The sequence below is a fragment of the Thermobia domestica genome, chromosome 8 (assembly GCF_964235325.1).
Source record: "Thermobia domestica chromosome 8, izTheDome1.hap1.1, whole genome shotgun sequence".
In the NCBI taxonomy this organism is placed as follows: Eukaryota; Metazoa; Arthropoda; class Insecta; order Zygentoma; family Lepismatidae; genus Thermobia; species Thermobia domestica.
The window spans coordinates 61,455,667-61,469,208 of record NC_137461.1 but is presented as its reverse complement, the minus strand read 5'-3'; the positions used below and the strand labels follow the sequence as shown (position 1 = coordinate 61,469,208).

Here is a 13,542-nt window from a genome sequence, read left to right as displayed (position 1 = left end):
GGAAAAATACATCCGAGTGCTTTTTCCTAATGGCTGTTCGCAGCTGCGTTGATTTAACTGACAGGAAATCAGTACGAGAGGTCCTGGGACGATCCCAAAACACTAAGTATCGGTTTACCGATCTATGGGGATTTGTCAACAAGTGCATGTCCGGTGTTAGCCGGATCAACTGTTCTGGACATATTCTCGTCCATTATCTAACTTCTTGCACTCCCCATTACATTACTTCGCATTTCTAAACTGTTTCCATACACCGGCTCCATTTCTAAAGTTCATTCAATGAACCTTCTGATCCTGATGTAAACATTGTAGAATGGTATTACTCCGCCAGTCATCGGATGATTGGCTATCGGTCACCGCTTCTTTCGAGAAGCACGTGCTTGTACCCTGTCGGCGTTTTGCAAAATTCCCCGCACGCAGCCATATTGTAAACTGTGATTCGCGCATAAAGTTGGCCAAACCCAGTTTCTACGCATGCGTATTCTCTTCTATTGCATTAATTCAATTTAGTTTTTAGATAGTGTGTTGTTTCTGTTATTTCACTGTAAGTAAATTGTATTTCTGGTAATGAGCCTTATAAGCAACAAAAACACTGAAAAACAGCTTACTTGACAATGGACTATTTTCTTCTGCCGCATGGATGCGGCAAGGCTCTTTAACCAATAAAATGAAACAATTACCACGTGTATTTGTTTACATGAGGTACTGAACGTTCCTCGAATGAACTTTAGGTAGCTGTTCATATGGCGTGCATGTCCTGAGCACTCCGATCATCTTTAGGAACTCAAACATGCCATGCGTTGGATTTTATATTTTATATATATATATATATATATATATATATATATATATATATATATATATATATATATATATATATATTATATAGGGTGTTTCAAAACAACACCGACAAGGTTTGGGAGTTCATTGCTGACACCAAAATAAGACGAAAAGTATAGACCAACCTGGGTGCACAAATGCTTCCTTTCGGAGTTATAGGCTGCCGAAAACTTGAAAAAATTATCTTTAAAGGTCCATAGCTCCAAAACTATGGGACCTACCGTGGTCGGGTCAAGACTACCTAGGAACTTATATATGTTCTATACAAAAATAGAAGTTTCAGAATCCTAAGGTACTCACGCAAAAGGAAGCATTTGTGCACCAGGTTGGTCTAGATTTGTAGTCTTATCTTGGCGTCAGGAATCACCTCCCAAATGTTGTCGGTGTTGTTTTGAAACACCCTGTATTAAATTTATATCAAGTGACAAAAAACACGTTAAGGCCCAAGCTCTTATCCTCTATAGAAAAGTGACATAACGTGAAATTTGTCATTTTTGTTTTAATACACACTGATTTTGGGATAATCTTAGAGCTATATTTACAATAGTTTTGCACATAAGAGAAACTATTGTGATCACAAAATAACTTGCCATTTTTCTCGCGAGATACGAGCTTGGACCTTCAGGTTTTTTAACCTGTAACTTTTGCCGAGGTATTATATATATATATATATATATATATATATATATATATATATATATATATATATATATATATAGTGAGAGAGCGAGACAGACAGGGAGACCGCAGACACTTTCCTGTGTATACATAATTCCCTTTCGAGCCCCGTTTAACCTACTTTAAAGCGGTCTCATATTAGATTGAGAAACACCTAATAGCTTTTGCCGTGTCCACTTCACTAAGCCATAAATTACTCTTTACGAAAATTTTAAACTTTTCCCGTAACTTAAATCACAAGAGATGTACACCACTTCTTTTAGCTAAAAGAAACCGCCTTACAGTATAGAAACAAATTTTCACTTACCTTAGTAAATGGAAGTTAATTTTGGTAAATTGATTTGGAAGCAAAAATTCCGCACTTCAAAATACAATAGGTTTGCTTATCTAACTTTCCTACGATTGTGAAAAATCATGAACATTTGGTAAAGGACATCTACATTATAATGGAGTGGCGTGTTAACTTTGAAGTTCACATTTTATTGAAGGATATGCACCAAACTAATTTTCTTGTTTCTACAGGGTGTGATTGGAAAGTACCGGAACTTTTCCCGCTGCGCGGCTCCCTGGCGTTCGAAAAATGTGAGGGGTGGGGGAAAATGTGCGCGGGACCTTCCTCTTTCAAGCGGAACTTGGCCCAGTGCGCTGCGTGCAGCAGGTGAGAAATCATCGCTGTCCGCGCGAACGTCGTTTTGATCGTCGGTCACGTTTTTTGAGCGCCGAAAATGGAGTCCAAGATTGACCAACGCTACGCCAAAAGACGTTCACCGAGGGGTCGTACTCGTAGCACCATGTTTCATCACCACTGATCACACTGTCTAATAACTCTTCGTCGGCTTCCACACAATCCAGCACTTCACGACTCATTTTCACACGCAGTTCTTTTTGATCCTCGGTCAACACCTTGGGGACCAGTTTGGCGCACACCTTCCGTATGTTCAATTCTGCAGTCACCATTTTTTGCACTGCATAGTATGTCAAATTAAGTTCTTCGCTGATCTCCCGGAGGGTTGTCCGACGGTCCAGGTTTAGGTATTCGCAAACTCTGTAGACGTTTTCATCGGTTTTCGACGCCGACGGCCTCCCAGAGCGTGGTTAGTCATCGGCGTCCTCCCGGCCATCCCTGAAGGCCTTGTGCCACTCAAAGATCCGAGTACGGGACATCACATCTTCCCCAAAGGCTTCCTTGAGCAGGTTCTGGGTCTCGGTGAACGTCTTTTTTAGTTTGACACAAAACTTGATGGCGTAGCGTTGGTCAATCTTTGACTATTTTCGGCGCTCAAAAAACGTGACTGACGACCAAAACTACGTTCGCGCGGACAGCGATGCTTTCTCAACCGCCGCTCGCAGCACACTGGGCCAAGTTGCGCTTGAAAGAGGAAGATCCCGCGCACATTTTCCCCCACCTCTCACATTTTTCGAACGCCAGGGAGCCGCGCGGCGGAAAAAGTTCCGGTACTTATCAATCACACCTTGTAACTATTGTTGTACGACGGTTGCACTAAGTTTCTGGAATCACGTACTGGGAACAATAATGTTAGATTGTTATAAACTATCACCTTTATTCACTAAATGCAAAACTGTATATAAAACTCGGAATCTTTGTCGTTGCAAGGCACGTTTTAAATGAGGTGGTCATGATCTAAGACATGAGAACACTTTCGTGCCATGATTTAAGATTTTCGTCAAGGGTTAACACAGCAAGTGTTCGTCGGATGACTGCTACTTTTCCTGATGAAACCCCATCCTAGACAATTTACAGGTGGTTTCAAGAATTCAGATGTGGTCGGATTAGCTTGATCGTGCAGGTCGTCCATCGACTGCCATTATGCCCCAGAACAATGAAGCTATTGTGAATTAACCGAGATCGACATGTTACTTATCGCGAAATTCAGGACCTTAGGCATTCGCGTAAGCCAAATAATTACTTAGGTGAAAAAACTGCGCTCGTTGGATCCAACACAATTTAACTCAAACACAAAAAGACTCCCTGTAAAGTGGTGGAAAGCTATAACGAAAGGTATGATCAAGTCTGGATCATCTAATTTGGTGTTCCAACATCTTAACAGATTTACGCATACGATTTACATTGTATGGGTGTTCCGCGATGAACGTAAACCAACCAAAGTTGTTCGTCCACGCAGTGTCTCTAAACAAATGACTGCATCATTTTTTGGTAAATCAGGTGATATTGCAACTGTCCTACTGGAGAATCTTAGAACAGTCAATACAGAGTGGTGTACAACCCTACGTCTACCAGAAGTACTGACTGTGAGCAGTAACCCCAACCGTCGAATCATTCTGCACTACGACAATGCCTACTCGCATACAGCAGCTGCTACAAGTGATTTTCTGCACCAGAAAAACTTTGGTCATGACACCCGGCTTATTCCCCTGATTTAGCCCCCAGTGGTTTTTGTTCCCAAGTCAAGAACATGTTGCATGGAAAGAGCTTTTGCACTCCAGGAAGCCATCGAGACATACCACCTACATGTCTCAACTACCAACTTTGGAGTGGCATAACTGTATCAAGATGTGGTTCTGTCCATGATAATGCATTGCTGCACAGAAGGGGGGGGGGAAGTACTTTGAAAAGCAATAAAAAAAACTGCTGTACTTTGCTGTTCTTGAGTTATATCATTTTCTCGAAACTCAGTGCAACCCTCGTAATAAAATAACGAGCGATTGTGATAAAAGCTTTTTAAAAAGTGTCCATAATAAGCTCCGATCTCTTGACAGTTTCTATTGAAACTTGCTTTATTAAAAGTAACTTACGAGAACTGCAAAAGGACAAAATTTTGAATTAAAACATTAGGGACCCTATCGGACAACTGAATACAATATCTTCATGCAAATTATTTTCTGTAATTTATTTGAAGAAATGTTAAATTTCCATAGTATTTTATTCAAAAGCTTCCTAAGATTACACGAAAACAATGGACTTCGATAGATCAATTATATCATCTGATAGACCTGAATACCCACGTTAACTTCGAAGAAAAAAAGTTTAAAATAAAATTGTTTCCTTTATAATACTGAAAAATAATACTATAGCCTTAAAATGGAATTAATGGCGTGCTTTTGTAAACTCTGCAGGAGATAGTGTGTAATATTAAAGTTAGGCTTTATAGTGACTATGCACCTGCCAATTACACAAGAATCAAGCAGCGGTCGTGGTTCGAACCCACGTTAATAGCAGGCCGTCCTTCATATCCTCTGTTCAATAAGGGCGTAAAACAAATTCAAACTTAAAAATTACTCTTCTGGCAAGTAAATAGTCACAAGTACTAATAGTAGGCATACCAAAATCATAATCCAGGAATATTTTCTTACTTCATATTCATGACAATTCTACAGACTCTTCAATACCTTAACATTCCTATGTATGTTAATTATTTTCTAAAACAAGAATTTATTATTAAAACACTGCAGTCTGAATTTTGTGTTGGTTCTAGGAGGACGTCATTCAAACATTTAGCCACTGCGTCCTTCTCTGCCTCTGGATATGCAAACTAATTTTAGACAGCCCATCAGAAAATATTTGAACGTCTTTTCTGCAGCTATCTGAGTTTCGGAACCAAACCAGAATCATCCCACTTCTTACCATTTGAGAAATTAAGGTTCCAGATATTAATACATTTTTAAGTTTCAGCACATTGATGTACAGGCTACAGAAAACTGAGAAACTACAAAATGATTGTTTAAAGAGTAACGTACGAACACCTAAGCCGTGGACGGGATTCGAACTAGTGACTGGTACTGCGATTACTTTCTATCACTCGGACCATGCTAGCTGGCTCAAAAAATTGCATTCAGGCTGAAAATTACTTCTGCGGGAGAGCACATTACAGTAGCATAAGGGAAGCTGCGAAGAAATTATCACAACCATTGCTGGCAACTAATCAGACATTGCATTCTTAAGGATTATACCAAATAGTAAAATCTGCCCACTCAGTATCCGAAGGACGAAATTTGTAAGTTTCTTAACAGTTATTATGAAGACTTTCACTGACGAAGCTAGTTGACTTGTGCCAAAATGAGACTTCAGTATTACAGCCTACTTAATAGATTAATCTACATGTCACAGTATTATAGATTACGATTTTGTAATATAGCGCATTACGGTAACATTTCTGTATCCAATGTTTTAATTAGTCTGAAATTAAAACTAAAATTACAAATTACTTAATAAAGTTTCGGTGTTGGTCAATATATATATTTATTATAGTTACTTACAAAATGCTCAAGCATTCAGTACTAAAAACAGCAAGAGAACATCTCAGTAACTGACAAACATTTGTAAATTTATTAAACCATGCAATAAAGGTCTGTAAAAACTGGAAGCAGTATCAATCCATCCTGGAAGAGAAGTACTTCTATTGTAAACTTGCTTTGTGAGGCAGGCAGTAAAAGCCACAGAACATCAGTTATGGACTCCATGCGCATGCCTAGTTATGTATATCCTGAGGGTATGATTTAATGACCAGTACCTGCTGGCTGGTTGGCATTTAGCATTACTTTACAATGTCATGGCATTAATTCACATACATTATTTGAAACAATAAATGCTCATCAAAATTACATTGATTGAACATATACTGCACTTCATTCAAAATCCATATTACTCTGTTTCCAGCACAATTTTATTTATGCAATCAGAAGAAAAACTAAAGAAAAATATATACAGAGAAAAATGCAATTTAACTTTTTATTTTTAGCACATTTGACTACCTTCTGATATGTTACTTTCCCCATTGCCTTTTGACTTAGTAACTGCAGTTTTCGAAGTTCTCAAAACGAAACTGCAAATTTTACAAACTTTCAGTCTTGGGCGCAAGTTCGTGTATTTTCCCCCATCTTGTAAGATCACAATCCAAGAATCACAAATATATTTTTGAATTATTATATTTTGGTCCCCTCAGTTTTTATTTAAAAAAAAATAAAAATAGGATAGCACTTTCGGTCACTGTCATGCATACTGACACTTGTGAACTTTAGGCCTTGATGCACACAAAAACAATTACGTACATAAAGGGAAATATTTTGCACCTACTCTACACATCTAATGTAACTATATTCAAGAAAAAATAAACATTAGTGGGAAAAATACTTCAACATTAAGGACAAATGCAACAATAACATTTACACAAACTTATCCGGTACAAGAAAGTGAATTATTGTAACCTTACTCTGCGATTCTGTCTTCCCAATTACCGAATTTACTTTTCTTGAATATAATTAACAACCAAATATTACAGAAAATTTAACTTACTAATAATTACCACAGTTCGGCACACGATCGATAAGTGGTCTGTGAAACTAGCAACATTTACAAACTATATTTTCTTTTAAGTCTTTATACATAAATAGCAAAGCATTTAAGACAGTACCGTGCAAAACAATGCATTTCGTTGCAAAACAAGCTTAGACAAGTTTAAGTTTCCGATCATCTTTTACCTCTATATACAATCTATTATAACGATACTTACCACGAAATTGGAATTTAAAAAAAAAAAAATTAAAATAATCAAGCTAGAGAAAACACGGAAATCTGTTTTTGAACTTTTATTGGAAGTCCTGAACGGAAGTGGTACAATTTCAGAATTACTCAAAATTATCGGAATACAACAGTCATCAAAATTAGTACAAAAAGTATAAACCCAGCAAACTGATCACGAGGTTGAACAATTGGCACACAACAGCTCTTGCTCAAGCCTTGGAAGTCCAAAAATCTACCAGGCTGCTCAGCAGACTATTTCCATCACTACATCTCAGAATATTAAGATTTTTAAAGGAAAATAAGACTGATAACGAAATTTGCGTTTTCGAATAATGAGAAAGGCTGAGCAAGAAACGACACAAAGTGTCTACACTGGAACTACGATTAAAGTTTAGAAGCAGAATTAGGAAAACAGATAGAAAAACATATAAACAGCTACATCCTATTGATTTAAAAAAAAAAATTGCAAAAATAAATTTATCACTCCCCCATCAATCTGTCTGAGAAATTTCCCAGACGATCACCACTAGCCTCTCCACCAAACTTACTGGACACTTTATACAACATCATTCTCATTTCATAGAAATTTTGTGAATAAGCTACTTACTGTTTACAATTAGACGATAAAAACAAAATTCGTCAAAATCCACCAGTAACTTAGCACTAAACTGAGCATTGTGTATATTTATATATTTCATATTGAAAAGTCTGCAAACCATTAAAAAATAAATCACAGTGCATGCAGACATAAGGCCTCACATGGAGCGCCCTATTCTGGACACACTACGACCTGCATTAACATGCCCTCCCTTCGGAGCTCCAATACACTTCAGTCAAGCATTTCCACTTTGAACAGGAATTTTCGTTTAAGTTTCATACAATTAACAGATCCCTCAACACAGCGATACTTTTACATTGTATTGTTAAGCAGGAAAAGGAGCCTAGAGACAACCAGCCAACAGAGGCCTACAACTTGTGATGAAGATGTGCACACACACACACTGGGGGTAAAGAGCAGGACTAGAGATTAAAAACGCCAATGATTTCAGTATCAAATGTACTGGGCGTACTTGGATCACCTATACAATGTTGTTAACTTTTTTAATATTTATATTTATATATATATAATTCTTTTGTATTTTAAAGTATCTGCAAGGCACACCTTGGCATCGAGACTAGTTGCAGTTGAAGACAGGACGATATCGCTGGACATATCTGGTTGATGCAAATGAAGTGAACTTTTCAAACACTAACTTGACCTCGCATAGGATTCAAGGTGTACCTTGGAGAGTTATCTTCCAAATATCCACATTAAGGAACCCATCAACGCTCATTTCCTTATTTCAAAAATCACACATGCTTGCCACATATCAGGACAAGATATTCTGAGAAGAAAGAAAAATGCAGTTTTCAAGATTTCACCAGACAAGTTTTAACCCTAACTGAACAATTAGCCGGAACCATGATGCACACAACTGTTCGCTGTTTTAAAAAACTTTTGCTCCGAAGTTCGATGCTCCTTTTGTTTCTGGTTCTGGTCAGGTTGCCAGGAAAACAGCCCTAATCACTATCTGGAAAAAAAATAGAAACAAATCCATGTAGTTTGTTCTGTTCTTACGGGCTTAATTTTTCTTACGAAAACTACCGAGTCAATAGGTATGTATAGTAACTAACACCTTCAGAATGAATTTTTCAACTGTACAAACAATTAACTTGGCCTTTGCGTCCGAAAGTAAAAACAATCAAAGTGGCATTCGTTCAGAAGTTAAGAGAAACAACATACCCACTTTTGCTGGTGACTGTTCCAATATGCAATACAGGAAAATCTTGCATAATGCGGTTGCTTGGTTCGAAGAAACGTTCGAGTTGTGCAAAACCCCATTATTCGAAGTCTATTTACGATGGGTTTAAATAACTTTTTTCCACAAAAAGTTAGGATGTTTAAAAATAAAAATAAGAAAATAAGAAAAAAAAAAAAAAAAAAAAAACTACCGCAAACTTTCTAGCTTCAATTTTTAAAAATTGAATTACATTTTTCAGTTATTACTGAAATATTTGATTACGGAACTAATAAAATCTAATAGAATTCTATTCTTAAATATCAAAGTTCCAGAATTATGCCCTTTTGGCAAAAGGGGAGAATGGTTAAAGAATTTTGAAAATTTTTTAGATCTCGCCAGGAATCTAATCCTGGGACCACAAGGCGCCACAAGATTACACAGAAGGTGTTAGTTCAAAGAAAATGCCACAAATGTAACCTACCCTCTAGAATTTTTCATATGAAATGAATTGACATATTACGGTTAATAAAATATTTGAGAAAATAGCGTCAGTCATATTTGAGGAAATTGTACAGAAAAGTTAATTACTTGTGGATAAAATTTGAGAAGTGGCGACGCAACACTGATGCTATTAAAATATGATCAAAGTCCCCTGAGTAGTTTGAGAAAAATTACCCAGAAATAAACTCCTTCCCTAACAATATACTGCCTCTTGTAATTTTTAAACCTGTATTAATAGGACTTATTTAGGAAACACGAAAAAAATTTCAGAGTAGACTTCGAAAATTTTTCCCGAAAGAACCAACGCCGAAGATAAACTATCTTCTGGATATTTACTTACAAACTAACATATAGAGTTGTTAATGAAATTTCGATTTATGGAGGTATGAACGAAATAGTTACAGCTGTTTGAGAAAATTACAAATTTTGATCTTTACCCTTCCGTAAAATACCTTTTTTTTTTTTTTTTTTTTTTTTTTGGGAAAGAAAATTCGAAAAAAAAACCCTGGGGAATCATACTACGTAAATAAGATTAAAACTGGCCTAGATACACTGAACAAATAAGAATTCTAAGTGAGAACATTTACATCGGGACGAACAGACATAAAAAAATCTGATTTTTGGTATGTAGGGGGTATGAAACCTGCCTGTAAATGAATTTGTTTTTCACGATCACCATATTTTCTTGTATCATCGTCATTTGAAAGTACTACAATATATATATAATACAGAAAATTAAGTTTTAAACGAGCAAGTTTTAAGAAATTAGCATTTAGGTGAAACAAAAGTTTCGAGGGAACTCAGAGAAACCATGTTGTCCGTCAAAAACTATCACGACCTGGGATCGATCCAGATCCCTCGCACCGATGTAAGAACTACCAGTAAGGAGTAAGCTTTTTTTTAAATTTTAGGTAATATCGTCCAATCAAGCCAAATCTCCAATCCACTTATACATTATTTCCATCTATAGTTTCACGTGCTATAGAACAATACGTGTAATATAAAACCGCATTATGCACGATATTCCTGTGTACAATTATACTGCACACTTTATGGTGCACTCTATTGCTCACAGCTTTATTTAAAGGTAAACAGCCCATATTACAATGATCATACACAACAATTTAGTCGGCCAAGATTCATACGTCACTGATGAATGCTGTGAAATGAAGAAACTTTCAAAGCAAATCTTAAAAGCGTCAATTAGGTTTAAGGCAAAATAATCTGTTGAAACTTACTCTTTATTTACAGTATCATTAACAACTTCAGTTAAGAACACGTAACGTACACGAACTACAGGTTAAAATTGTCATGGGATGTAATACATTCATAACAGCTGCTGATTGGGCACTTGCATGAAATTCCGTGATTGGTTACAATAATTTTGCAGATCATTTGTAACAATCTGGTGAAATATATCTCTCTAAGAACTGCTTTCAGTACTTATTTTCGGTAGATTATAAATGAGCAAATTCCTTATTATTATTATTATTATTATTATTATTATTCAATGAGAACATCAATCTTTTTTCTAAAGCTTTTTGACATATCTGCACAGGTTTTTAGATCAAAACTACTTTTTAATTTGTAGGAACAAGAAGCCTTAATAAAACAGCATATTTACTACGTTAGTGTGAATTATGCAAAAACTTAAGACCAGTAACTTTACACTCACCTCTAGTATCCACAAGACACTAAGTAATCGCCTAACTTTTCCACTACAGACGCAGCTTGCTGGGGTTGTATTGGATCTTCATAAAGTGAAATCACCACAGCTATAAGGAAAATGTAAACTTCAGGTAACTATAACCAATAAGTGATTTAAATAAAAAGTATCAATTTTATTCTATTCCTCTCAGAGAAACGCGGAAGAAACTGAAGTATTCATTCACACAATTAATTAGGAAGTAATATTTGCGTTCAATTACATTGTTAAGCACCTCGCACAAATCAAATCAATCTAATACATGCACTATTATTCTATCATCGTAATATACTTGGGTCGCGCGACATCGGAATGAAAGGATTAAATAAATTTTAGGTAATTAAGAAATAAATCCGATACATGTTCTTTATAACTGCTGCACAAAACTGAGCATTTTCGAAACCTCGCTGCCAGGGCTGATGGTACAATGAGGGACGCAGGCTATACTGTAAGTTATTTTTGCATGACTGTCTTGTGCACCAGTAAATGCATTAGATTCAATCCCTGGTCATGGTCCGCAGCACATAGGTCACGTTTTTCATAACTGTTGCAGATAGTCGAAAACCATAAACTTAAACTAACACCAATTAATAACTGTCCTTTCAAGTTCTATCCGCAGACAGTTCTATTGCTGTATATTGAGTGAAATTCAAGGTTCCTTCATTCGCATACCCAGCTTATGATTTAATGTGAGAATTGGGAAACTTACAAAATGACAAAGCCAGAAATAATGGCAATAAGGAACTGACAAAAATCATTCGATCTGTCTAACTACAGTCCTAATGGATTTCTGCTCATTTTAACTTCTACTTTTACTAATTGCGTGTAAAGATATGTTATCTTTAAGCTATCAGGGTTCCCACTTACTTGGCTTCTCCAGGTCACGACGTACAAATTTCCAGGTCTATATAATGTTTTTTAAAAAAATAATTAACATTTTTTCCCCGATTAGGGGGTTTCGCCATCTATAATGCGTATACAGTATAGAAACTTTGCAAAATAACTATTATAATACATCCTCTACCAAATAGCAAGGTAAAGAAATTTGTTCTGTAAAATAAAAATCCGTAACCCTCACATTTCCACGCCTGTGGGAACCTTGACCATATTGATCAAAGCTCTGAAAGAAGCACGGGATGGAAGTGAACTGTTTACTTGCGAAAACGAGAAAATAATTACGTGACGGGAAGTATGGAAGCATTTATAACTGAGCTTACTTACAGTACCATGCAACAGAATACAGATTTGTTATTGTTTCAATATTCTTCAGTAACTTAATACAGTGGTTCCCAACCGATGTGCCGCAGTCTCATTGCGTGTGCGGCGGAATTTAGGATTTGATTTAAACTCACGAAGCATTTAATAATTAAAATCAAATTGGAGAAACTATACCAGGCAACGTCTCCGGTGGCGGTAACAATGCTCAGTACTACACACATATTATTTCATAGAAACTTTTAATATTACCCTATCATAATCTCTACTATTATCTAAACACAAACTAGTGTGTCCCGATCTCTTGATGTTCAGTAAAGCATAGTGTGTCAAACAGGGTTGGGAACCACTGAGTGTAAAACATGAAACTTAACTTTTTAGGTCTCCATCAATGCATTCCAGCTGTTCACAACATTAATACCCTAAAACTACTTAAAATTTTACTTGAAAGTTCTAAATTCTGCCTATATAACAAGATACTTAAGTGCAGCATGAAAATTAGTGGGAAAAAGAAATACTTACCCTGCTGTGTTTTCATGCAGTGTACGCCAACTTTGCCAAGCTTAGCCCTAATAACTCTATCTGTCCCAGACAAATATATGTAACGCGTTCCTGCCAACGTGACACCAGACGAAGTGAGTATATCTTGTTTTTCAAAACCTTGTACTAGTTTGCACAATTCATCTTTTGAGACCTGAAAAATAAATAAATAAATAAAAATAAAGATAAGCGGTTATAATTCTGATTCTGAAACGAATTCACGAACATAACATCAAAACAATGAAAACATCTGTAGTTTGCAACACGTAAGATATGTAAAGCTGAGGATGCACGTGCAACGCTTGGCGATTGTAAGTGCTGTGTTAGGTCAGTTATTTTCAACTGAATTCTGTGACGTCAGAGCCCATAAATCAGACAGCAAGAAGGCAAATCTACAGTTAATAGAAGACCATGGTAACAGGTAAACAAGGGGTAATCGATGGTTTTGGAGACTACTTGTGAATTCATGATTATTCGAACTGTCAAAACTTTCGTTTATTCCAGAGAGGCAAGGGCTAAAATTTTTAAAAACCTCACTTTTTTTTATTATTATTATTTCGATTTCAATGAAGAAATGACAGTACGTTCTACCTTTCTTATCCTTTCTTATTACAACACAAAAAACCAATTACTGTATTCTGAAAGAAGAAAAGCCCGAATTATACATATGGGCCATTTAACTTTTAAACTGGGGCATAAAATGTACGACACAAATATGAACAGGGACAGATAGTCAATCTGGTAGTGCTGAACTGCATGTCAGCGTTTCCAAAACATAAAAG

The 13,542-nt window shown here is 36.3% G+C and overlaps 1 protein-coding gene across 1 annotated transcript in view; it reads right to left on the bottom strand.

The window, feature by feature from the left end:
* Positions 1 to 7,068: 7,068 nt before the first annotated feature.
* The window catches only part of chic (profilin chickadee), a 31,850-nt gene continuing 25,376 nt past the window's right edge, over positions 7,069 to 13,542 (bottom strand). The window contains exons 2-4 of the mRNA XM_081768528.1: positions 12,743 to 12,914; positions 10,976 to 11,075; positions 7,069 to 8,589 (exon numbers count right to left, since the gene is read on the bottom strand). Coding sequence (XP_081624654.1) covers positions 10,978 to 11,075; positions 12,743 to 12,914 — 270 coding nt within the window. The 3' untranslated portion in view covers positions 7,069 to 8,589; positions 10,976 to 10,977. The remainder of the gene's footprint in view (positions 8,590 to 10,975; positions 11,076 to 12,742; positions 12,915 to 13,542) is intronic.